Source organism: Odocoileus virginianus, chromosome X (assembly GCF_023699985.2).
Source record: "Odocoileus virginianus isolate 20LAN1187 ecotype Illinois chromosome X, Ovbor_1.2, whole genome shotgun sequence".
NCBI classification, from domain to species: domain Eukaryota; kingdom Metazoa; phylum Chordata; class Mammalia; order Artiodactyla; family Cervidae; genus Odocoileus; species Odocoileus virginianus.
Genome location: NC_069708.1, coordinates 50,663,950 through 50,691,231, shown reverse-complemented (window position 1 = coordinate 50,691,231; position 27,282 = coordinate 50,663,950). Strand labels below are relative to the sequence as shown.

The window sequence follows — 27,282 nt, the reverse complement described above, 5'->3', positions numbered from 1 at the left end:
TTTCCTCAGTGTGTATGCCTAGAAGTGGTATTGCTGGGTCATATGGCAGATCTATTTCCAGCTTTTTAAGGAATCTCCACACTGTTTTCCATAGTGGCTGTACTAATTTGCATTCCCACCAATAGTGTAAGAGGGTTCCCTTTTCTCCACACCCTCTCCAGCATTTATTGCTTGTAGACTTTTGGATAGCAGCCATCCTGACTGGCGCCAACACACCACATTTCAAAAGCATCAGTTCTTCGGCACTCAGCTTTCTTTATGATTGAGTGGACAACTGGAAAAAGAATATTTCTAACTAATTCTAAGGAAAAGAACATATGAATAAAATTGAGCATTGTCTGTGAAAGATGGATAATGACAGGTAAACACAGAAAGTGGCATTTGATCCCTTCAATTTTTATATTCATTATTTATAGTTATTATTCATAAATTCCAGCACAAATGTTAGGCCTGCACCCCAGTAACATATTTGCATTTATTTTGAGTTGACTTCTACCTGGTTTTGCAAACAAGGATTTAGTGGTTTTGGTTATCTCTCACTCTCCCTCACTGCTATATATATATATATATATATATTTTTTTTTTTTTTTTCAGGTACTGGCTTCTGTCCCTTTCACACTCACTATCTCTATCATCCATATCACTCTCCCATATAAGATTCATTCATTCTCTCTCTCTAATGTTTTAAGAAAAAAGATTTCTAACATGGAAAAGTGATATTTGAATTAATTCCCCTAAGCAATCAATTTACTTTTAATTTGTCTGGAACAAAGCTTTTCTTTGTTGCAATGAGGAAAGGTTGAATGTGTTGTAAAATTTATTAGCTTCCAGGAAGATATTTGAAATGAATTTTTTTTAATGATTGTGCTGTTTGCTGTACCCAGAAGCAGTGTTATTGCAATTACAGTATTCCAGATGGTTGCTGAAGTTATGCTGAAATATCAAGATAATGATAGACTTTTCCTCTTGTTGGTAATGAATAATCCAACCTAGGTAGTTAATATATATTAATCCCTCTGACACTCTTATTTGCTTCCAGTGACTATTTCTAGTGATTCTTACCTAGCTGATGATATGACACACACTATCTTTTTGAATCATTGCAAGAAACAATGATTGGTTTATTGAGCACTTTATCTTTCAAACAGGAAGGAAGTGATTGGAGAATTACTGATGTTGTTTCTTAGCTTCTCCACCCAGTAACATGGACATTTTTGCAGTTGAGAATCTTTAAAGAATTTAGAAGTTACAGTTGCAAAATTTTTCATTGATTCATGTATAGCATTGCCTGTTCCACAAAATTAAATGTCCTGGGACTTGATTGAAAGATTGTTGAGAACTCTTGATTGTTAAGAACTCTGGCAGCTGGCTCCATTTTCTCCCACCAACATTAAATTTTCACTCAAAAAGAGAAGACTTTTCTTTTGCCTAACATGCCTTGTCCCTCTTGCTTTCTGTACCGGCCTTATTTCTGCCATCTTCACAACCTATTGTGACCTATACCTAGAAACTTCAGAATAAAAGTGGCTTTTTTCTCATGCTAATGATGTATCAGTGACTTCCTTATTTTGGATGAAAGAGTGAAACCAAGTTGGCAGTAACATTGGATTTAGGGCTACTAAGTATCATCTAAAAGTTCTGTCTTCACAGTGACATAACCACTGTTTTCTGTCTACACAATGTCAAACAATTGGTTTGAACTATTGCGGAAGTGATGAGGTGTGATAGCTGTTCCATGGATATAAGCTAAGAGACTTAATTCTGTGGACATGGTAGAATGAAACTCTCAAAAATGGTCCCTCTTTGCTCAGAGTTGCAGTATCTCAGTGTTCCTACTTTGGGGGAATAGTTCAGTGGTCTTCTCTGACACCTCGTATTTTACTTGTATAGCTTTTTCAAATGGTTGCTGACACCTCGATGAAGTCCAGCACTTTGTCAAATAATTTGCTCCACCATAGAAACCAAAATACAAACATTCCAGTATAGTCAATCTCTGCTTATCTCAGTCACTGTCAGCACCTCTTATTTCTCTGTCTCAATTTTCTAGGCAGCCTTCTGCTTCATTTCCTTGTTCCCCATGCATCAGCACAGATGATTTATACTTATACACATCTTGAAATCTCTTCTTTATGGATTGAATTGAATTGAGCCCCAGTACAAAAATGAAAACTCCAGGAAATATTGTGATTGCCAAAATTGCAACTTAGATTGTTTGACTGTATATGCCACACTCTCATCTATCATAAATATTAAATTCTCAACCACTTATACTTCAATATGTTTTAACTTTGTCTCTCTGACCAGCTCAGCACTGAAGATTCCACTGAAGATAATTCAATTGCTTTGCATTCTGTAAGGGGCATTTTTAAAATCTATTTTAATGTTGCACTGGTAAGTGAATTACAGGTGCATAGACCGTGAATGAGAGTAGAGGCCCATATGCTATTTGGCATCGCAGAGACCAAATATTGGGTGGCACTTGCTAACTGATGCTGATCTGTCAAATGGTCCAGGACAAGGCTGGAGTTCATCAGTCTTTTCAACCATCATTGCAAGCTAAAATGAAAGTTTACAGAATTCCTGCTGTCTAACTTGTTAGCCGTCCTGAAAATGCTAACCTATGCGGATCAGGGCTGACTTTTCTCCCTGTCTGTCTCAGGAACTTTGTTCCCACACCCTATCCCCACCTTGCCTTTCTTGAGGTATCTCTGCCTCCAGACATTTCTAGTCCTTCTTACCTATCAAACTCTCCTTTCCTGGTGCTGTTTACCCAGGGCTTTGCTATATGACCAAAGATAATCTGATGATCTCAATTTGATAGTGAATCCTCTTATTTTAACAAGGACCTTTAATGCCTGTATGCAGTGAATGAAAAATGTGGGAATTCCTCTTCATGGTCTAAGTGCTGTTTTTTTTGTATACTTCTTTGGCATCTGTCAAATAATACCACATAGGTGTTTTGAATGCCAGTCACAGTTCTGGCATCCTACCCCTTCTGCCTGTTGTCTGTGAGGCCATAATGCTGTAGGTAGGGCTGCTGACTAGCAGGAGGCTATGGAACAGGAGAACAGAGAGAAAGCATTAGGGAGGCACCAAAATGGTAGAAGATGCTGAGAGAAAGAGATGAGGAGAGTGAGAAAGAGAAAAGGAGCTGTTTGTAGTGTATGTAATATGTGATTTACTTCTTGTCACACTGGAATGGCTGCAGGATAGCTTGGTGTCATTGGTTCATGAGTCTCTAGAAAAGTCTCAGCCATCACTGGTGTAGCCTTGAATAGTTTACAGATGGAGCCCCATCTTTTCTTTCAGAAACTTTGAGTCCATTAGGAAATGAGCATAAACTCCCAGAATTACAGCTGGGGGAGGGTAGGGTTTTGGGAAGTTGTGATTTTTCAAAGTAAGCCCTTATTGAATTTTCACTAGATGTTCAAATGGTATCTAAATAACCCAAAGAAGCTCAGTCCTTAAGGTGTCAGTCAGATAAAACTAAGATGGGATATCTGAAGCCTGGATAGTGTTTTCTGCTCTCTTTTCTTTCCCTCTCCCTTCCCTCCTTTCCTTTTCCACTGAGCCCCTTGCTACTCTGTTCACCTTGTTAAGTTACAGATAAAGGATGGATGTTTTTCTCGTGACTCTTTGCAGGCCTTAAAATATTTTAAGAATGATTTACAGGATAATTCTTTCCTTTGGTAATTCCCAAGCATATTTGACTTAAGCATTAATTCTTCATTGGGTATTTAAATTAGTTTTGCCAGGAAGAGCCAGCATCTGTGGTGGGTATTTGAACAATGGATTAATTTCATAAAATAGATGTTTCTGCTTATTATGTTGTTAACTTATCAGAGTACAGGCCCAATTAACTATTGTTAGAATTAAAAACTCCAAGGTACATGGCAAATATTATTTTCAACTGGACATCAAAATATAACAGATCTCTTTAAGACCTGCATGTAGTGTGCAGGAAACCACTAAGAGGCCAAGATGATGCTTGACTTTTATATTTATCAAGTGTTCTTTACTTTATTGCCTTCAGCAAAGCTACATAATTTTCTTTGTAGGTTTTCATAACATTTCTACTAAATAGAATATACTAGTTATGTCCACTTTTAGACGTTGTGTTAGCGGTACAGTATCTGGTGTGTTGAACAAGATTCTTGTTTTGTTGCTATCACTTTTTCGTTACCTTTTTCATTCAGTTAAAGTGTTATGTGAGTACCTGCTTTGTGCTGTGCCACTGGAAGGCTATGTGGGCCTGAGACATATATATAATATATATAATAATATATATATATAAGATATATATATAATCTATATAATAATATATATATATATAAGAGATATATATAATCTTTGCTCATTTAGAGTTTACAAGCTGGCATTATATGTATTAGACAAGAAATTACAAGTATGATGAGTACTATAAAAGGAGATGGCATGAGACCTACCTTTCTCCCAGCTTGGAGAAATATCAACAACCTCACATATTCAAATGACATCACCCTTATGGCAGAAAGCAAACAGGAACTAAAGAGCCTCTTGATGAAAGTGAAAGAGGGGAGTGAAAAAGCTGGCTTAAAACTTAACATTCAGAAAACTAAGATCATGGCATCTGGTCCCATCACTTCATGGCCAATAGATGGGGCAACAATGCAAACAGTGACAGACTTTATTTTCTTGGGCTCTAAAATCACTGCAGATGGTGACTGCAGACATGAAATTAAGATGCTTGCTCCTTGGAAGAAAAGCTATGACCAACCTAGACAGCATATTAAAATGCAAGACATTACTTTGCCAACAAAGGTCTGGTTAGTCAAAACTGTGGGTCTTCCAGTAGTCATGTATGGATGTGAGAGTTGGAATATAAAGAAAGCTGATTGCCGAAGAACTGATGCTTTTGAACTGTGATGTTGGAGAAGACTCTTGAGAGTCCCTTAGACTGCAAGGAGATCCAACCAGTCAATCCTAAAGGAAATCAGTTCTGACTATTCATTGGAAGGACTGATGTTGAAGCTGAAGCTCCAATACTTTGGCCACCTGATGTGAAGAACTGACTCATTGGAAAAGACCCTAATGCTGGGAAAGATTGAAGGCAGGAGGAGAAAGGGGATGACAGAGGATGAGAAGGTTGGATGGCATCACCGACTCAATGGACATGAGTTTAAGCAAGCTCCAGGAGTTGGTGATGGACAGGGAAGTCTTGCATGCTTCAGTCCAAGGGGTCACAAAGAGTTGGACATGACTGAGTGACTGAACCGAACTGATGGGGCCTACCTTAATCTAAGGAATTTGTGAAAGATTCCCTGAAGAAGTAACATTTAAGTTGAGACTTTAGGGATAATGTATCAGATATGAATAGTGTTTGATTGCTTGTAATAAAGATCCTTTTTCTCAACTAAGGAAAATAAATTATGAATTAAATAAGCATGCATGCTCAGTTGCTAATTTGTGTCTGACTCTTTTGTGACCCCGTGGACTGTAGCCCACCAGGCTCCTCTGTCCAGCAGATTCTCTAGGCAAAAAACTGGAGTGGGTTGCCATTTCCTTCTTCAGGGAATCTTCCCAACCCTGGGATTGAACCCACATCTCCTGCACTGTAGGAAGATTCCTTATCTCTATTCCTTATCACTATGGAAGCCCCTGAATTAAATAAGAGAAAGGTTTTTTTCTCTTATTTAAAAGAAGTTCAGGTTTAGTGAGGTGGGTCTTGAGTATCTCCAATATCCCATAGTCCTTATATCTTTTTACTCTGCTATTCATAGGCATGTGACTTCCATCCTCAGAGTTGCCCCTTGGTAGTAAGATGGATACTGTAGCTCTGCCTATTATGTCTCCATTTCAGATAGGACAAAGCAGGGAGGAATAAGGACAAAGGTCCCCCAGCTAAGTCAGTTCCCCTCTTTTAAGGAGATTTTTTTTTTTATATCCTACCTCCATAACATTGATTCGCTCTTAGTTACATGGCCACCCCTATCTACGAAGGATACTGGGAAATATAGATTTTTAGCTGGCACATTGCCGATCTTAACAGGAGAGGGGTTCTGTTTCTCAGTATGGTGGTGGTTTACTTGCTAAGTCATGTCTGACTCTTTGTGACCCCGTGGACTGTAGCCTGCCAGGCTCCTCTGCCCAGGGGATTCTCCAGGCAAGAATACTGGAATAGGTTGCCATTCCCTTCTCCCAGGGATCTTCCCAACCCAGGAATTGAACCAGGGTCTCCTGCATTGCAGGCAGATTCTTTACTGACTGAGCTATGAGGGAAACCCCATTTCTAAGTATAAAAAGTAGATATGAATGTTTGGTAGGTGGTTTGTTATGTCTGCTTCAGATGAGCGGGAATTAGGTAGGCCAAAAGGGGACACTTCTCAATAGCTATGTTTTCTTGATTAGGTTCATGTGATCAATTTTAATAGCATTTAACCACTTCATAATCGTTGCCACAATCCCTTCCATTGTTTTTCACAAAAATGGCCCACTTTGGTCATAGATTATTTTGCTTATGGGGTTATGCAGGGTAAGCTAAGTGAATATATATGAGTACAATGCAGGAAGCTTTTCTGATTTATACATCATCTGTTTCTAGGTTATGTTATTGCTGTTACTTAGAAACAGCTAACTACTTGAGCTCTCAGGAACTGGAACTCACTTTAACTTTCCCTTTCTGCCTCATTGATTGCAGATCACTTCTGAGGAGGTAACACATTGCTCTTGTAACTCTTACCTTGAACTATTTTAGTGCTGGAGTTTTGTCTCTGATCATCGGGATCTTTGAGTTAATACAGCAAACTCTGAATCACAATACAGAATACCAGCATTATTGAACACATCCATTGTGACTGGACACCTATACAAACCCAACAGAGCCTCTCAGCTGTTTTATTCCACCAGGACTTTGAAAGTTTTAGCAAAGCCTGAGGTGATGTTTTCATCATTTTCTTTTTTACTTTGGTTGGGACTTTTGGTAGGCTCTTTCTCCAGTGTGGAAGCATATTGTTTGCCCATATCTGAAGAGACAGCAGTTTCATGTCCTGAGGAGGAGAGTAATTGCTGCAAAAAGTTTTGCTATTATCTACACAAAATAACATATTCTATCCTTTTTCTATTTGAATTACTTCCTTATCCATCATGACTTAGACATTGCTGCCTCTTAGGCCTCCCGTGTTCTCATAAGACTCATGTTTTAAGATTTAATTTTTTTTTGACCAGAAGTTTTGGGAGCCTCTCACCAAAGTCCCTAATGAAAAGTTGTGACCAAAAATATACTTATTACTACCTAGATTGAATAAGCTTTATCTTTTCTCTATATTAAAAAAATTATCTAGAATAATTGGATCTGTTTTGAACTAAGGAGTTCTGTGGCCTCAAGATTTGTGTTCTCTTCCAAACTTATGCATTCTCTTCATTTATTTATTTGCAGATCCTAGGGACACATTCAGAAGCAGGGAAGACCAATGTGCAAATTCATGGTTCACCCCTAATCATGTGTGTATTTGAAATAAAGACAGCTGCTTTCATTCATCTGTACATGTTCATATGTTTAAATTTCTACAACTATGTATGGGTTCTAGAGTCTTATATTTTGCTTTGCCTAGGCTTAGGTTAATGCTTTTTGGCTTCCCCTGGTGGCTCAGTGGTAAGGAATATGCCAGCAATGCAGGAGCTGCAGAAGATGCAGGCTTGATCCCTGGGTTGGGAAGATCCCATGGAGAAGGGAATGGAAACCCACTCCAGTATTCTTGCCTGCAGAACTCTAAGAACAGAGGAGCCTGGTAGGCTACATTCCATAATGTCACAAAGAGTTGGGTATGATTGAAGTGACTTAGCATGCACACAGGTTAATACTTTCAGAGAAAGATGTAGCAAGGTAAGTAAGTTCAGTCGTTCAGTCATGTCTGACCCTTTGCAACCCCATGGACTGCAGCATGCCAGGTCTCCCTGTCCATCACCAACTCCTGGAGTTTACTCAAACTCATGCCCACTGAGTTGGTGATGCCATCCAACCATCTCATCCTCTGTCGTCCCTTTCTCCTCCTGCCTTCAATCTTTCCCAGCATCAGGGTCTTTTCCAATGAGTCAGCTCTTCACATCAGGTGGCCAAAGTATTGGAGTTTCAGCTTCAACATCAGTCCTTCCAATGAATATTCAGGACTGATTTCCTTTAAGATTGACTGGTTGGATCTCCTTGCAGTCCAAGGGCCTCTCAAAAGTATTCTCCAACATCACAGTTCAAAAGCATCAGTTCTTCGGCAATCAGCTTTCTTTATAGTCCAACTCTCACATCCATACATGACTACTGGAAAAACCATAGCTTTGACTAGACAGACCTTTGTTGGCAAAGTAGTATCTCTGCTTTTTAATATGCTGTCTAGGTTGGTCATAACTTTTCTTCCAAGGAGTAAGCGTCTTTTAATTTCATGTCTGCAGTCACCATCTGCAGTGATTTTGGAGCCCCAAAAAATAAATTCTGCCCCTGTTTCCATTGTTTCTCCATCTATTTGCCATGAAGTGATGGGATCAGATTCCATGATCTTTGTTTTTTGAATGTTGAGCTTTAAGCCAACATTTTCACTCTCCTCTTTCACTTTTATCAAGAAGCTCTTTAGTTCTTCTTCACTTTCTGCCATGAGGGTGGTGTCATCTGCATATCTGAGGTAATTGATATTTCTCCTGGCAATCTGTAGCAAGGTATAGAGTCACAAATAGGCTCATATGAGAAATCTTAGCCAGGAACTGGTGAATTGTTAGCTTACCTCTATTTCACCTGGAGCCAGCATCTTGACAATTAATTTGTGGTGATGCAAAATGGTTTCTCTCTAGTCTCATAGCTCCATCCCTAGCCACAGTGTTACATGATGGCAGGCATATGATCTGTAACAGGCCTAGGCAATTCGAGAAGTAGTCTCTTTGCTTTTATCATCTGGTTTGTCATCACTGCTCTTCTTAAAGGGACTTTGTGTCGTGACTTTCTCACTTTTAATGCACACTTAATTTCTTTACTAAACTGAAGTCTTGATTTTCAAAAGGTAATTCATCTGCATTAGGGGCTTCCTTGGTGGCTCAGTGGTAAAAGAATCCACCTGCCAATGCAGGAGATCTGGGTCTGATCCCTGGGTTTGGAGGATCCCCTGGAGAAGGAAATGGCAACCCACTCCAGCATTCTTACCTGGAGAATTACATGGACAGAGGAGCCTAGGAGGCTACAGTCCATAGGGTCACAAATCAGTCAGACATGACTCAGCTTAACAAACAACAACAAGTCATCTGTATTACATTTATGAATGTAGGTTGCCTTGGGCTGAGAAGACATTTTCTTTCTGTCCACTTATATTCTCCATGTTTTCTTTCATGTTTCATATGTCCATTAAATGTCACTGAGTGTTGTTTGATACTAAAATGATAAACATCAAGTCTTGTCTCTGCCCTTGGTAAGGGTTTAAGGAAATAATGAGATTAGATCTAAGCCAAGAATGAGACATTGTGAGTAAGTAAGTCTTTTAGATTCAAGTCTACTTGCATGAGGTAAGAGCAATGTACCTCATACGTACACGTAATTAATCCAAGAAAATTGCATATTATTTTCACTCTATAGGACTGAAGTGGGCTTAGTGAAATTGGTATGTAGGCTTAGACTAACTGTGTTCCTGGGGACTGAGTAAGTTTGCCTTTTCCTCTTCCCTGAGAGTGATCTATTCACTTAGGCAGTGGGTCAGCTGAAAGCAAGTACTGTCTTCGCAGAGAAACTTCTGACATGACTAAGTTCCCTGCTCTGGTCTTCCTCAATTCATAAGATCTCACAGGTGTCTGACTCTAGAGTCTTTGCACTCTGTGTATTCTGGGGATCCAGGTCTCCTCACATTCATTTGAAGCAGCCTACCATAGGGAATGGAGAAGGAAATGGCAACCCATTCCAATATTCTTGTATGAAAACTTCCAGAGGACAGGACAGAGGAGCCTGTCAGGCTACAGTCCGTGGGGTCACAAAGAGTCAGACATGACTGAGCGACTATCACTCACTCAGCATAGGGAAGGAGAACTGTACATAGATTGGGGGTGACGCATGGATGGCATTCTCTTACTGAATTGTGTTGAGAAAAGAGCTACATCTTCAAATTTTAAGACAACCACTTGAAACTCAAACCTTGAGACTTAACAGAGCTTTATTTTGAACCTATTGGGAATATTCTACTAGATTGTAGTTCATCACTGCTCTGCCCTGGGGGTATGAGCAATATCAGTCTGAAGTTCACCTGGGATTTCCTCTTCATAGCTGGTCGTATGGCTGCGGTTTCAGGGCTCAAAGGCTAAGGGCTGTATGCCTCCATGCCTTAATCGTGGACAAAATGGCCAGGGATCCCATAACCTTCTGAACATTTTTTTTTCTTCCTTCCTTTTTTTTTCTCTCTCTCTCTCCCTTCCTCACTACCTGCCTCTCCAGACTACTAGGGAACTCTTACTCAGGTTTGTAGATGGGGAAGTTAGTTATTGGACTGGTCCCCCAGTTGCACCTCTTTACTCTCCACCTCCAACCAAACAGTCACACTAATTCTGTACAGCTATTACTTTGAGAGTTACAAGATAGGCCTCAGAGGAAATGTTGAAGAAGAAACATATTTGGGAAAACTCTGAGGTATGAATTCTGTCTTACTGTAGGGATCCTGGGTTCTTCTGGAGAAAGCACTAGATTTGAATGAAAAACTGTGGGTGGATCAGCTACAGACTCTTTCACTCATAAAGTTTGGGTCTACACTGAGTGTTTCCCATGTATATCCCAACATGTTTCCCGTACTTTCAGCCTCCCAGGAACATAGGTATTTTGAATGATGATGAGTAATCAGTTCAGGTCAGTTCAGTTCAGTCACTCAGTTGGGCCCGACTCTTTGCAACCCCTTGGACTGCAGCATGCCAGGCCTCCCATCACCAACTCCCAGAGTTTACTCAGATTCATGCCCACTGAGTTGGTGATGCCATCCAACCATCTCATCCTCTGTCGTCCGTTTCTCTTTCTACCTTCAATCTTTCCCAGCATTAGGGTCTTTTCCAATGAGTCAGTTCTTCGCATCAGGTGGCCAAAGTACTGGAGTATCAGCTTCAACATCAGTCCTTCCAATGAATATTCAGGGTTGATTTCCTTTAGGATTGACTGGTTTGATCTCCTTGCAGTCCAAGGGATTCTCAAGAGTATTTTCCAACACCACAGTTCAAAAGCATCAGTTCTTTGGTACACAGCTTTCTTTATGGTCCAACTCTCACATCCATACATGACTACTAGAAAAAACATAGCTTTCACTAGATGGACCTTTGTTGGCGAAGTAATGTCTCTTATTTTTAATATGCTGTCTAGGTTTGTCATAACTTTCCTTCCAGGGAGTAAGCGTCTTTTAATTTCATGGCGCAATCACCATCTGCAGTGATTTTGGAGTCCCCAAAAATAAAGTCAGCCACTGTTTCCACTGTTTCCCCATCTATTTGCCATGAAGTGATGGGACTAGATGCCATGATCTTAGTTTTCTGAATGTTGAGCTTTAAGCCAACTTTTTCACTCTCCTCTTTCACTTTTCATCAAGAAGTTCTTTAGTTCTTCTTCGCATTTTGCCATAAGGATGGTGTCATGTGCATATCTGAGGTTACTGATATTTCCAGCTTGTGCTTCATCCAGCCCAGTGTTTATCATGGTGTACTCTGCATGTAAGTTAAATAAGCAGGGTGGCAGTATATATCCTTGATGTACTCCTTTTCCTATTGGGAACCAGTCTGTTGTTCCATGTCCAGTTCTAACTGTTGCTTCCTGACCTGCATACAGATTTCTCAAGAGGCAGATCAGATGGTCTGGTATTCCCATCTATTTAAGAATTTTCCAGAGTTTGTTGTGGTCCATACAGTCAAAGGTTTTTGCGTAGTCAATAAAGCAGAAATAGGTATATTTCTGGAACTCTCTTGCTTTTTCAATGATCCAACAAATGTTGACAATTTGATCTCTGGTTCCTCTGCCTTTTCTAAATCCAGCTTGAACATCTGGAAGTTCATGGTTCATGTAGTGTTGAAGCCTGGCTTGGAGAATTTTAAGTATTACTTTACTAGCATATGAGATGAGTGCAACTGTGTTGTAGTCTGAGCATTCTTTGGCTTTGCCTCTCTTTCTGATTGGAATGAAAACTGACCTTTTCCAGTCCTGTGGGCACTGCTGAGTTTTTCAAATTTGCTGGCATATTGAGTGCAGCACTTTCACAGCATCATCTTTCAGGATTTGAAATAGCTCAAATGGAATTCTATCACCTCCACTAGCTTTGTTCATAGTGATACTTCCTAAGGCCCACTTGACTTCACATTCCAGGATGTCTGACTCTAGGTGAGTGATCACAACATTGTGATTATCTGGAGGGTGATGATCTTTTTTGTACAGTTCTTCCATGTATTCTTGCCACCTCTTAATATCTTCTGCTTCTGTTAGGTCTGTACCATTTCTGTCCTTTATTGTGCCCATCTTTGCATGAAATGTTCCCTTGGTATCTCTAATTATCTTGAAGAGATCTCTAGTTTTTCCCACTCTTCTGTTTTCCTCTATTTCTTTGCATTGATCACTGAGGAAGGCTTTCTTTTTTTTTTTTTTTAAGTTTTTTTTTTTCCATTTATTAGTTGGAGGCTAATTACTTTACATCATTACAGTAGTTTTTGTCATACATTGAAATGAATTAGCCATGGATTTACATGTATTCCCCATCCCAGTCCCCCCTCCCACCTCCCTCTCCACCTGATCCCTCTGGGTCTTCCCAGTGCATCTCTCCTTGCTGTTCTTTGGAACCCTGCATTCAAATGGGTGTATCTTTCCTTTTCTTCTTTGCCTTTCACTTCTCTTCTATTCACAGCTATTTGTAAGACCTCATCAGACAACCACTTTGCCTTTTTGCATTTCTTTTTCTTGGGAATGATCTTGATCCCTGCCTCCTGTACAATGTCCATCCATAGTTCTTCAGGAACCCTATCAGATCTAATCCCTTGAATCTATTTTCACTTCTACTGTATAAGCATAAAGGATTTGATTTTGGACATACCTGAATGTTCTACTGGGTTTCCCTACTTTCTTCAATGTAAGTATGAATTTGGCAATAAGGAGTTCATGGTCTGTGCCACAGTCAGCTCCCGGGCTTGTTTTGGCTGACTGTATAGAATTTCTCCATCTTTGGCTGCAGGGAATATAATCAATCTGATTTTGGTATTGACCATCTGGTTATGTCCATGTGTAGAGTCTTCTCTTGTGTTATTGGAAGAGGGTGTTTGCTATGATCAGTGCGTTCTCTTGGCAAAACTCTGTTAACATTTGCCCTGCTTCATTCAGTACTCCAAGGCCAAATTTGCCTGTTACTCCAGGTGTTTCTTGACTTCCTACTTTTGCATTCCAGTCCCCTATAATGAAAAGGACATATTTTTGTGGTGTTCATTCTAGAAGGTCTTATGGGTCTTCGTAGAACTGTTCAATTTCAGCTTCTTCAGCATTACTGATCAGGGCCTAGACTTGGATGAGCATGATATTGAATGGTTTGCCTTGGAAACGGACAGAGTTCATTCTGTCATTTTTGAGATTGCATCCAAGTACTGCCTTTTGGACTCTTTTGTTGACTCTGATGGCTACTCCATTTCATCTAAGGAGTTCTTGCCCACGGTAGTAGATATAATTGTCATCTGTGTTAAATTCACCCTTTCCAGTCCATTTCAGTTCGCTGATACCTAAAATGTCAATGTTCAGTCTTGCCATCTCCTGTTTGACACCTCCAATTTGCCTTGATTCCTGGACCTAACATTCCAGGTTCCTATGCAATATTGCTCTTTACAGCATCAGACTTTACTTCTATCACCAGTTACGTTCACAACTGGGTGTTTTTGCTTTGGCTGTGTCTCTTCATTCTTTCTGGAGTTATTTCCCCACTCATCTCCAGTAGCATACTGGGCCCCTACCAACCTGGGGAGTTCATCTTGCAGTGTCCTATCTTTTTGCCTTTTCATACTGTTCATGGGGTTCTAAAGGCAAGAATACTGAAGTGGTTTGCCATTCCCTTCTCCAGTTGACCATGTTTTGTCAGAACTCTCCACTATGACCCATCCATCTTGGGTGGCCCTACATTGCATGGCTCATAGTTTCATTGAGTTAGACAAGGCTGTGGTCTGTGTGATCAGATTGGTTAGTTTTCTGTGATTGTTTTTTTTCAGTCTGTCTGCCCTCTGATGGAGACTTCTGGCTGCTAGGTGGTGGGGTTGATGGCAACGTCCTCCAAGAGGGCTTTTGCCATACCCAGGTCTGCTGCCCCCAGCGCCCCTGCCCCTGCAGCAGTCCGCTGCTGACCCGAACCTCCACAGGAGACACTCACACACAGTTCTGTCTCAGTCTCCGTGGGGTCTCTGGGTCCTGGTGCGCACAAGTCATCAGGTGGCAGCAATGAAAGTTTACATGGAAGAGGCAGAGAAAGGGCTTTGACAAACCCTCATTTTTCAGAGGTGGCCAGGCATTCCTGATGTGGAAGTGTGCTGGAGTTTGCAGGAGCTTTGTCCTATGTATGAAGAAGGCACTTATCTTCTTGGTGATAATGCTCATTTGTTATTTGGTTCCAACTCTGCAAAATTCTGAAAGTTTCATTCTCCAGCATTGAAAGGGGGCTTAAACTGGCCATCTTAAAGATAAGTCAGCAAACTGTGTCCAGGTATACTGGAAGTCTTATCTTTGGCTAGTTTTTCTGTAATTTAGGTCAAAAGCCCTTTCCAGAGTCATGTTGAAATCTGAACTCAGCCTGGATTAAGCCTTGACCTTTAGCTGATTCTAACACTTTTTCTCCAAATGATGAGATATACACTCATTTCAACCATTGTTTCTTGAGCCTCCTCCCAAGTACCCCTTTACCAAAATAACTTTTGGTAAATGAGGCAGAGAATTATCTCTTTGCTGTATCATTTACTCTAAAAACTCAAGAAAAATACTAAAAAATAAAAGTACAATTGTATAAGGAAGGTGTATTATATATAGACTAATATCAGGCAAGTCCCTGAATTGCAGACTTCTTCCTGCAAGAAAAGCACTCATAGCACATATTTCCAACTTTTTTTTGACATTCTTTTGTCTTTACAATCTCTTCTTGTCTCCCTACCTCCTCTAATCCTACCCCAAGGATTTCTATAAATGTTAAGCTGCTCATATTTTGATACATTGTGCAATGTGATATGAAAAAATTTCACTAGGTCATCCTCATGCAAGAATGTAACATAAATATAAATTGATCTGGAAAACTAGAGCTCTAAACCAGACATTAACAGTTTTCCAATGGACAGGTAGAAGTTAACCCTGAGTCCATACTTTAGTGAAGCCCATATAGAAAGCTTTTCTGAGAGCCAAATTAAAACCTCAACTCTAAATGAACCTGGGATAAAACAAGAAAAACTTTTTTTGCCAATAATTATGAATTCTATCTGCTGAGATCATCTATGATAGGGTTAAAGTAATCATGAAGAAATTATGTTAAGAAATATGACCCAAATGAAATTGCAGATAAGAAAGATAAGGAATGGTTGAGTATAATTAAATGATGTTCAACCCATGAAGGATGTGTGCATAAGGCCGGGTATAGCTTCTGGATCAGATGGAAGGAAGAGATCTCAGTATCTTCCTTCTCATGGGAAATCTAAGTCATGTTAAGGGTTTAGTGAGGAGATTGGCTGGTGGGACTGGTGGCTAAAAAGAAGTGATGTGATTGGGTTTTCAGAGTATGTTACTAATCTAAAATTAAGCATTGAATATCATTGACAAGTAAGGTAGGAATGTGGTTGACAGTGCTGTTACTCAAAAACATGGCCAAGACTTCTCAGTATATCTGCTAGAACCTGTTTCAAACACAGTTGATTTTAAGCAGGAATTGTTAATAAAATGCTGAGTCTCAGCACCTTTACCATCAGATAAGCTTTTTTAAAAATAAATTTTTTCATCATAGTGTGTTTCCCTTTAGGTTTTTAGTTTTGTCAGCAGTGGAAGCAGCAATAAAAATAATCATAAGAAAGGAGGGGAGAGTGTTGAGGGGGGAGATCTAAAGCTTTTTAAAAATCCAATTCTTCACACTTGTCCCAAAAGGCAATAAAGGACTATCTAAAGGTGTCATTTCCCCAGAGGACTTCTGGGTACCTAAGAAACCTGAGCACTGGGAAGTAACGATGATTCCTGGGAAAAGCTGATTAAATTGACATTTTTTATTTTCTCCAAACAGATCAGAATGAAGGATTTCATTGCAGGGAAGAATGCCGGATTCTTGGCCACTCTGACAGGTGCTGGATGCCCCGGAACCCCATGCCCACCTGCTCCAAGTCCCCTGAGCATGTGAGGAACATCATCACGCTGTCCATTGAAGCTACTGCTGCTGATGTTGAAGCTTATGACGACTGCGGCCCCACCAAGCGGACTTTCGCAACCTTTGGAAAGGATGTCAGCGACCACCCAGCTGAGGAGAGGCCCACCCTGAAAGGGAGAAGGACTGTTGATGTGACCATCTGCAGCCCCAAGGTCAACAGCGCTATCCGGGAGGCAGGCAATGGCTGTGAGGCTATTAGCCCTGTCACTTCCCCTCTGCATCTCAAGAGCCCTCTGCCTACCAAGCCTTCTGTGTCTTACACTGTTGCCCTGGGACCCCCGGCCCGTGATCTGGAGCAGTATGTCAACAGTGGTCCTTCTCGTCCCTCTGAAGCTGAACCCCATGGAGCTGATGGCGAGAAAGTCGTGCATGAGGTCAACCCCATTCTGAAGGAAGGTCGAGACAAAGAGTCTCCTGGTGTGAAGCGTTTGAAGGATATCATTCTCTAAATTAGTCTTGGGGAAGAAGAAAGAGAGAAGCCATGCTGGCTAGCAAAGAAGCAGTAGCTGATCATTGTAATTGTTCACCAATGGTTGGTTCTTGAGTGGCTATATTTCAGAGCTTTCCCTAAATGTATTGTTTATAAATGACTGTCAGTCTGTGACAATCCCTCTCGTTTCAACAGGCAGCAGGGGTGTTCCGTTGGAGCTAATTAGCTTTGGCTTGAGTCATTCATGGGGCCTTGATGTTGGGGAAACAGAGACAAATTCAGTTGTGAAAAGTATTATGTATTAAGTGTTTGAATTTATATATTTTTCTATGTCAAAATTATAAGAAAAATTACCATTGTTTGTGGAGGATTACATTTTAAAAAAGGCTCTGGACACCTTTAATAAGTTTGCCACTGTTTTGTAGTGTAGACAAGTTAATGGTCATTTATTGTGTACTATTCATTGATTCAGTGATGTGAAATTGAGTCCACAAATGGTTGTTTCTGAAGCTCGAGTACTTTCCAATGCCGCTACTTTGCTGTGGACACCCCTGCTTTAAAGAACCCTTTTGCTAGCTGTGCTATTGTCATATTTGATATTGCAAGTTGCTACGTGTGTGGTGGTAGCAAAAGGCTTATAGAAATTGGTGTTTTTTTCTTAAAAAAATAAAACTACAGACAAAAACAAAGTGCGAACAACTGAGATGGCAAGTGAATGAGTAATGCCACATATATAGGCTGAGTACTTGGAGGGTACTCATTCACATAGGATACACACAAAATGGTTGCTCACCATGCTGCAGAGTATTTTTCCTGACTTTCAGGCTTCTGCCCAGATCTGTGATAGATCATTACAGAAAGTCATTTTTGGATATTCTGCTATCTAATTTGCAGTTGTCAGAAATATTGTGCTGAAAATTTTATGAGATCAATTTTTCTGATTTTCAGGCCCTGAACAGGAAAGTTGCTCCTGAAGTTATCAATTTCCAGGCTTAGAAATTCCCTATCTCCAATCATCTAAAACTTGAAAAGACTGAATCTATTTTGAATTCTAAATTAGCATCTTTTCGGACACATACTTCCTGATTCAGTGTTTCCCAAACATGATTAGAATTAGACTGCAAAGCACGTCATGGACTGGAGTTGAGAACTCCATGTAGCTCTGTATCATAGGAGTATAAATAGGGACAGAGTAAGCAGTACAAAATGTATGTTTAGGAAAAGACAGGTAACAGGTAACAGCATCCCTAATCCAATTATGGTGCCTTCAGAATGGAGACACTTGGACACTTGAACTCATATTTATGACTGATATATTTTTTAAATTAAAAATGTGAACAGGAAACTATTAAAATAAAAATCCTTTAGATTTAGCCAACTCTTTGCTGTAGGCTAGGAATACACCTTTTTTATTAACAAGTTTGTTATACACATTCTTTTTCTGTTTGTTTAACATTCCTCAAACTCCCCTGTTTATTAACTGTCTATTAATATTCACTAGCCAACATAGTATTCTTGCAGTCTGAGTTCATAATTTAAAAACAAATATGTCACCTTTGCCCTGCCTTGGTCTTAAAAGAGTTGTTTCTAGAGAAACAAGTTTTGTGGTTATGTTCTCATCTGTTTCACTTTTTGAAATTCAAGAATACCCAGAGAAAAAGGCTTAGAGCATTAAGAATGCAAAAGATGATTTATTTTCTTAAGTTAGGTAGATAAGTGCACTCTTTTAAATGTTTTAGTTATTTTTGCCTGAGTTCCTGCTTTATACATTAACTGGCAACATTTTCTTTTGTGGGAAGGAGGGTTTGAGGGAGGGGGTTGGGTAGGGCAGTGGGAATGGAGTTAGTAGGGGAGAATATTTCTGAAAAAGAAGTTATAAATGAAGTTACAAATTCGTCCTTATTTCTTATTCAGTGCTTAATACTACCTCATGCAGAATATTGGTGTGACTGCAAATTTCCCCCTGAAACTGACACAATTAAAAATCAATTATCATAGCATCTTCATTTTGTCTCATTTAATTCTCTCGCTTTTTCCCCTTTAATTCATTTCATTTTAGTAGTAGATTTTCATTTTAGTAGTAGATTTTGAATTAAGTATTTATTTGTTTGCAAGTGAATAGTTTATTTAGCATGTTAAAAATTAACTTTTTTTTTCCATTTAATTTATGATGGCTGCCTGTAGAATTTAGACTGTTCCTCCGCTGATCCATCCAGATATTAGCTATACTGTTAGCTACCACCTCACTTTCAAGTCAGATTTGACAGCTTTTGTACAGGTATATTTCTTATGTGCTCAGTGGGGATGAGGGAGCTGAAAAGATTGTGGCAAGTGGGAACATTCAATGTTATGTGGCCACTGGCTGCCATGTCTCTTACCAGCCAAATTTAAAATGGTTAATGTAGCAGTGACATTGATTCTGCTTCTCTCTTGTATTCACCCCCCACCCCGTTTTTTTTTTTTCTCCAGAATTCAGTTTCAAGCAATAGACCAATCCTTTTTCCTTCTCAAAATACTTTGTTCGCAATGGGCAGTCAGATATTTTTTGGCTTCCAAATCCTTTACTGAGCATGTTCAGAGAATTTCCCTCATTAAGAAAATATCTTTTCTTTCCCCCTCTACAGTTGTCTGATGTATACATCCTCCCAGAAGCACAAGTGCATCCTAGGAGGGCTTTGTATGCTGGTTTTATAGTCAGGCTGTGCCTGCAAAAAGAAATTTTGTGCAAGGATCCTAACTTTCCCTTTTGGCTCATGTTTTTCTCTCCTTCTTTCCAACATGTCTGATGAAAAGCCACAAAGGCCAGAGGGCCAAATATTCTCCCTTTTTTTCCTCTCTAAATATGTTACACACTTAAATATGAGGGATCAATTTCAGTTCCTAAATCTTAGGGAATTCTATTCCACTTATTCTGATGTCCCTTTTGGGGAGGGATTGACATTTTAGGTGTGTTCAGGTGTGACATGTTGAGGTGTGACATGCTTTACTACTAACTGCTTTGGGCACATCCCTGAGCAGGTGAATGGTTTCATGCAATATAAAGAGGTTAGTTTGCATTGATTGATTGCGTCTCCCCAAATATGGGAACATGCCATATACATACTAGGAATAGGAAGAAGGGAGCTGTGCTGTGTGGAGTCTCTTTTTTCTTTTCTCTATACTGACTAATCTATGAACCTGTTCAGAAGGAAACTTACCATCTTTTGGATTCTCTTAAAGCCAGTAGAGTAAATTATGGCCCACTTTATTGCCCAAATAGGTAATGGGCCAAGGGACCACGCACTTCCTGAAAGGCAGTGGTTTCAAGGTGTAGACCTTGGATCAGCAGTGCTAACATCACTTGGGAACTTGTTAGAAATGGTAATTCTCTGTCCTCACCACCAACTGAAGCAGAACCTCTGGGGGTGAGACCTAGCAATTCATATGGATCAAATGCCCACTAAAGGTTGAGGACTTGATAAAGCACAGGTTGATGGGCCCTGCACTTAGAGTTTCTGGCTCAGTAGGTCTGGAGTGAGGCCTGAGTCTTTGGTGATTTAAAAATTTCCAAGTGATGCTGGTGCATCTGGTCCAGGGATCACATTTTGAGTATCACTGCTCCAGTGTAAACCTACCTAGTAGAGCTAATTGCACCTAAGGTGTCCATTTAGACTGATAAGTTGGTGACCCTTTGATCACTAATCAAAAATATTAGAGGAATACAACTTAGAACTCTGAAAACTGGAGCCATCCAGTGTCATCCCAATAGTGTTCAACACACACCTGATTGAAGGGAATTCAGTTGAACTTTTCGTATTGCTCTATTATATTAACAAGCAAAACAAAAGTGGTCCACTTGAAGCCTCAAGGACAAAGGGCAGTTTTGGGAGACACAAGTGTGTAAGGATAGCTTGACTGGGCATCCAGTGTGGGAAAAGGATCATTACTGTACATAATAGAAGTTCTGGCTGGAATTCCAATTCACTCTATGGGGATCATTTTGATGTTGAATGGTCCCCAGAGCATCCTGACCAGTCTGGTCCACTTGGCTCTTTATCCAGGGTAATAAGACCCTAACTGACTTTGAAAAACTGGCATAAATGAGCTTAAAAAGTCCATTGTATACAGTCCTAGTGTTTGCCTTCTCAGTAAAATTACATTTAAGGATGTCATTTCATGAGTCAAATTGTATCTGCTGACACTAAAGTGTATTGAGATGTTGTTCTTTAGTTTAAGTATGTAACAAAGTAATATTCAAAGGGGATGTGTGGGGGTGGGGCTGGGACTGGGTGGCTTTATATTGATAATGAAATATTCCAGAGCAAAACACATTGTCCTAATGAAATTGTTGCAGCTCTCTTTATTTTCTTGTGAAGCTGGAATTGGCCTGTGGGTCACATGTTGTGTAAAAAGTGAATTAATTTCCAATAGAACTCATATTGCTTTTTGTAAAAACAAAGAAAATCAACCACCTTGTCTGAAATATATATTGTAAGGTTCTCTTGGTAAAGAACAACCCACGAAAACCTGATCTTGATTGGAAAGCATTGTAGGTCATTAGGGAAAACTGATGATGCTGATTGTTGCTCCAGCTGTATTGGCAATTAAAAATGACCTTGTAACTAACTGAAAGTTGCTGTCAACCTTAGCAAACAAAACGGCTAACACCATTACAGCACTGGTTAAGTAGATTTTTACTGGCACTGGCTGGCATTCAGCTGAGGAAGGCTAGAATGCAGACTTTAATGACCAAGAGCCAGACTAGCTTGAGCTAGAAATTCAGCAACAAATACCTTCTTGTGCTATTTGAATGCTAAGGTATTAGTTGCAAAAGGCTTACGCCTTCGCTCCTCTAGTGAGGGGAATGAGCCTGATGACACTATTACTGTTTACCTGTCAAACCAGGGTGGAAATTTAGAGGGATGCAAGTACAGTATGTCTCATTAAGCAGTCTCTGTTGCTGACTATATGAAGGTGAAATTGTTGTATATGCTGATCTGTATGTTATGTACATTTTCACAGTGATTGAATCATTGTAAAAAGAAAAAAAGACAAAAAAGAATCACCACTCTATTTTATGAAGATGATAAAGAAGCTTTATTAAATTATTACAGTTATGTTTTAAATGGTGTTATCTGCCACATTGTTTCCTTTTATCTGGTGGTTCTCTGGTTTCCCCTTAAATGTGTTTTCTCTGCTTCAAAAATTTAATGCATTTTAATATTAAAGGCTATAATGGAAAAATGATTGTTTGGTGAATTGTTTCTCGGAGGGTGTTGGTTGGCTGGGGGTCGGGGATGGTGTTGGGAGTGACTGTGAGGTCCATGAGGACCCAAAAGATTTCTCTTGCTTTTTTCATTTCACACAATCACCAGCTCTCCAACTAAGAGGGGATTCTGCCTTCAGCCAGGCTCCAGTCATTTCCTCAGTACCTCCTGTCCTTCCCATCCCAGTCAATACCTTTTTCTGAGGAGGGAGACCCATTCACATCCAGAGAGGTACTTTCCTGGGTGGTACCTTGTACAAGAGCACTAAAACCATTCTTTAGAATAAACCATTTCAGGCCAACTTTACAGTGGGACTTCTCTGAAGAATTAATTTTAAAAAAGGTGAGAAATAGTAGAGGCTGACAGCAGGGGAAAGGAGAGTTTAAAACAAAGATGATCTAGCTGCCCCTTTGATGCCTTCAGGTTTGAAAGCAAAGCAACAGGAGAGACTCTGACTTCACACATAACAAGGCTGCAGTGAAAGCCCTGACAAGCTTTCTTTATCCAAACTATTATTCTCTGAGAATTAGCACTTGGGCTGTATGTATTCTTTCCGGCTGCAACTGGCAGGGAAAAAAAAATCAAGAGCAAGAGGGAAGAAAAGGAGCATGGCAGACCATTTCCAAGTAGTGCCTCCAGTGGTTAAAGGCTAAATTGCTTTAGCATGACCTACCATCTCGACAATTAAAAAAATTGACCTCCAGTAAATCCACTGATTCCCTGAATCTCCATCTTCCTGTTATCTCTACTAACCTGTATTAAATGGAGATTGCATCTTATTCCCCAGCACATTAGCCCTAAAGCTGCAGCAATAGCCAGCTATTTGGTGCTGTAGTTTAGCAGATGTTACCTCAGAATGCAAACACAGACATGCGGGGACACACAAGTCACATGGACTGATTGATATATGTGCAGATGTTCACACAGACTCACAGATGCTCACAAAAGTGTATTGGAGGGAGGCTGGCCTGTCACTTGCTTGGAGGCCATTAAGTCTTAGTAGGGCTTCCCTAGTAGCTCAGTTGATAAAGAATCCGCCTGCAATGCAGGAGACCCCAGGAGACCCCGGTTCAATTCCTGGGTCTGGAAGATCCGCTGGAGAAGGGATAGGCTACCCACTCCAGTATTCTTGGGCTTCCCTGGTGGCTCAGCTGATAAAGAATCTGCCTGCAATGCGGGAGACCTGGATTTGATCCCTGGGTTGGGAAGATCCCTTGGAGATGGGAAAGGCTACCCACTCCAGTATTCTGGCCTGGAGAATTCCATGGACTGTATAGTCCTGGGGTAGCAAAGAGTCGGACACAACTGAGCGACTTTCACTTTCTTTCACTTTCAGGCCATTATGAGTGCCTCCCAGGTGGTGCTAGTGGTAAAGAACCCATCTGCAAATGCAGGAGATGCCAGAGATGTGAGCTTGATCCCTGGGTCTGGAAGATCCCCTGGAGGAGAGCATGACAACCCACTGCAGTATAAGCAAGGTCCTTAACCTTCCTTCATGTTGACAAATGACCTAGTTGCACATGTCTTTCACTGCATCTCTGTACCTTTTTGTGTGGAGAAGGAGGATAGGCAGGACTTGACACAAGATTCCCTCCATTACATGCAATTCCTGGATCACTGGCTGTAAACCCACCCTACTCTCTCAAGAATCAGTGCACTGCAGGAAGTCCACTGGGCTCTGTTAGGAAAGCCTACTGTTTCTGCCTGGAAGTGAGGAGGGAGCTGGGCTAATGGTCCCAACACTTCCCTACTCTCCTTTTCCTTGTGATTTTGTGTCTTGACTTTGCACAGACTCCCAGAGCCTTAATTTCTTTGAACTGTCTAGGCTTTCCAGCATGTCCCCTCTTCCCAGCCAGAACTTTTCTCTCTTGTAAGGGCCTTCCTACTTCCTGTTCCACTTTATCTCCAAAACTTAGCTGAATCTCATCTCTTCTAGGGTTTTTCTCTGCTAGTGTTTAAGGGAGTCACACTTTTATTGAAACCTACTATGTGCCAGGCATTTTTGCAAACATTATCTCATTTTATCCTCACACTAACTTTATGTGGTAGATGATGCTATCTCCATTTTATACATAAGTAAATTGAGGCTTAGAGGGTTAGGAGACTTGCCCCAGGTCATATTAAGTAGCAGAGCTGCGATTCAAAACCACATCTACCTACTTAGACATTATTATTCTTCTCAACTACTCTTAAGGAACATGGAATTAACCTGGCGAGTTCTTTCTTACTAGAGTATTAACAATTGATGCTAATGTCTTCAGGCATTTATCCATCTAAAAAACATATATTTTAACTGAGATCTTTGTGAATTCAGTGTCATGGTCCAAAGAAGTGATAGCAGCAGTGGGGGCTTTCTATTAGCCTCACAGGCAACCCCTACTCCTTCTATACCCAGGGCCTGCCTTTCAAGTTGCATCAGTCATGCACAACAGAACTGTGGCTCCTTTTAGAGTCTGTGCACTCTAGCTAGTCAACAGCCCTTGAAATAAAAGTCTGTTTTGCATATAGGGTTATCGTTACCATCTTTCTAAATTCCATATATATGTGTTAGTATATTGTATTGGTCTTTATCTTTCTGGCTTACTTAACTCTGTATAATGGGCTCCAGTTTCATCCATCTCATTAGAACTGATTCAAAGGAATTCTTTTTAATGGCTGAGTAATATACCATGGTGTGTATGTACCACAGCTTCCTTATCCATTCATCTGCTGATGGGCATCTAGGTTGCTTCCATGTCCTGGCTATTATAAAGAGTGCTGCGATGAACATTGGGGTGGCTGATTCATGTCAGTGTATGATAAAAACCACTATTGGTTTTGTAATATTGTAAAGTAAGTAGCCTCCAACTAATAAAAATAAATGGAAAAAAAAGTCTGGTAACCTTATATTCATCTGTCCCTCTAGGTTTCAAGCAATCTGTCAAGGATGTGTTCATGTGTGTTACAGGTCAGCACAGCTGGAGTTGATACCAAAATATGTCCACAACAGGACTTGGTGACTTTTTTAGATCCAAAAAGTTGGTTGAGGGTGAGGTGTTGAAGGCTAAAGCAGGGTGGTTGTGGGGGTGTGGAGGGGAGACATACTTGAAAGAGAAATTGAAACCCAGACTATTGCAAGGAAAGATATCAAGGAGTCAAAAAAAAAAAAAAAAACTAGCTGAGAAAAGTGGCTGAATCAGTTGTGAGGACTTGACCACCAGAGGCCTAGGAATTGGTTACCATGCCTACTTCATCGTTAAGTGGGGTCACAAAAGAGGTGTTGATAGGCCCTCAAAGGCCCCTTATCTGGCCCTTCAAAGTCAGCAAAGGCCCTAACACAGAGCTAAGCTAGGAAGTGTGGTCAAAGAAAAATGGTAAGGGTGGAGAGGAATGATCCCAATTACATGCATGAAGTTTTTGGTGATGAATATACCAGGTTCCCCTAAAGGAAGCCTTGATGTAAAGAATTTACAGACCAATCCATTTTAAAATTCCTATTATTGAAACGATATTGTCCAGTTTGCCTCAGTGGTCCAGAACTTTCTCAGTCTGGGATACAATGCTTTAGGGTTTTGTAACTCAGAATTGAGTTACAAGCAATGCTAAGCACTGAGGTGTTTTGCCAACTCTATTCTAGCATTTTTTTCTTTTAGCAGAAAAATATGGCATGTCACAGACCAAGACAGAGGCATTTTATATTCCCAAATTAATAGAATCTTTCCCCCAAATATCCGATAAGTTTTACTCTGCCACCACTGTGATCCAGGCCACAGCATCCCTCATTTGGATGACTGAAATAGTCTCCTAGTTTTCCTCCTCTCATCCACTCTGCCTCTATTTTTCACATTCTTCACATTGTAGCCAGAAAGATCTTGTTAAAACACAATGCTTGTTAAATCACAACTCTGCTTAAAACCTGTCAATGGTTTCTCTTAAGGTGAAGTTCAAACTCCTTACCATAGACTACAAGAGTACTTTTCAATTTTGGGGGATTGCTCCCCATAGTAAGAAATGCATTTTGTATGATAACTCAGTATCTCACACACACACACATACACACACACACACACACACATAACTAAAACAAACATTTCACAAACACTTAATATTTGTTACCTGCAACGTACTCTGAGATTTTCCATTCAACTCTGCATGTCTATGATCAGCAAACTTTTTCTGTATAGGAACACACAGTATGTATTTTAGGCTTTGTAGGTTGGATAATGGGAGTCCCAGGTGGCACGGATGGTAAAGAACCTACCTTCCAACGTAGGAGATGTAAGAGATGTGGGTTCAATCCCTGTTTCAGGAAGATTACCTGGAGAAGGGCATAGCAACCCATTCCCATATTCTTGCCTAGAGAATCCCATTGACAGATGAACCTGGCGGGCTACAGTCCATGGGGTTGCACAGAGTCGGGCACGACTGAAGTGAACTCAGCATGCATGCATAGGCTGGATGATCTCTGTTGCCACTACTAAAATTTACTGTTGTAGTGTGTATACAAATACTTTTGTTTACAATTCCCAAGACTTTGTACATTCCCCACACAAAGATTCTCCCAGTTTCCACATGCAAAGCAACTCATCCCCAATTCTGAGTAGTAAGCACTGTAACTAGAGACATTTCAGCATCATAGTGTCTTACTCATAGGCCCAGATCTTGAGAATCTCCACATCAGTGTCCCCTTTATATGTCATACTCCTTATTTTCTATATTTCTTCCCCTTGAAGTGTTAATATAAATGAAATATTTATCTAACCTCAATTAATATGCAATGAGCTAGAAAAATACTCTTCAAAATCACCAGAGAGAGAAAAAGTCACAGAACAAATTCTTTCTCTCTTTGCCTTTATCAATGTATATGTCACATGCATGTATGCAAATAAGTACATACGTGTATGTGACAAGTAAAGCACAATTTTACATAAATTCAATCTCCAACCCAACTTTACAAAATGAATCTTTTCAAAGAACACAACTCAGAGGAAGAAAGAGATACCCTTGTTACATAGCACTTCAGCTTGAATGGTTAGATGATGTCACCTACACACCTTGCAAATTTTGAGAATGCTGAAGCTTGAATCTTAGAGTTAGCTGTACAGTTCTTTTCTTCCCCTACATTCTCTTTCTCAATTCTTCTCATTTTTGTGCTTACTATTGTGTCTGAGAAATTGAGCTAGTTATTTTCTTCTTCAGCCTGTCTCTGTCTTTCTTCCTTCTTTAAGGATTAGTCCATCTCTGAACATCA

The 27,282-nt window shown here is 40.1% G+C and overlaps 1 protein-coding gene across 1 annotated transcript in view; it reads left to right on the top strand.

The window, feature by feature from the left end:
- PCDH19 (protocadherin 19) overlaps nucleotides 1-22,029 on the top strand; it is a 125,665-nt gene extending 103,636 nt beyond the window's left edge. Inside the window, exon 6 of the mRNA XM_020876580.2 lies at nucleotides 16,236-22,029. Coding sequence (XP_020732239.2) covers nucleotides 16,236-16,825 — 590 coding nt within the window. The 3' untranslated portion in view covers nucleotides 16,826-22,029. The remainder of the gene's footprint in view (nucleotides 1-16,235) is intronic.
- Nucleotides 22,030-27,282: the final 5,253 nt, after the last annotated feature.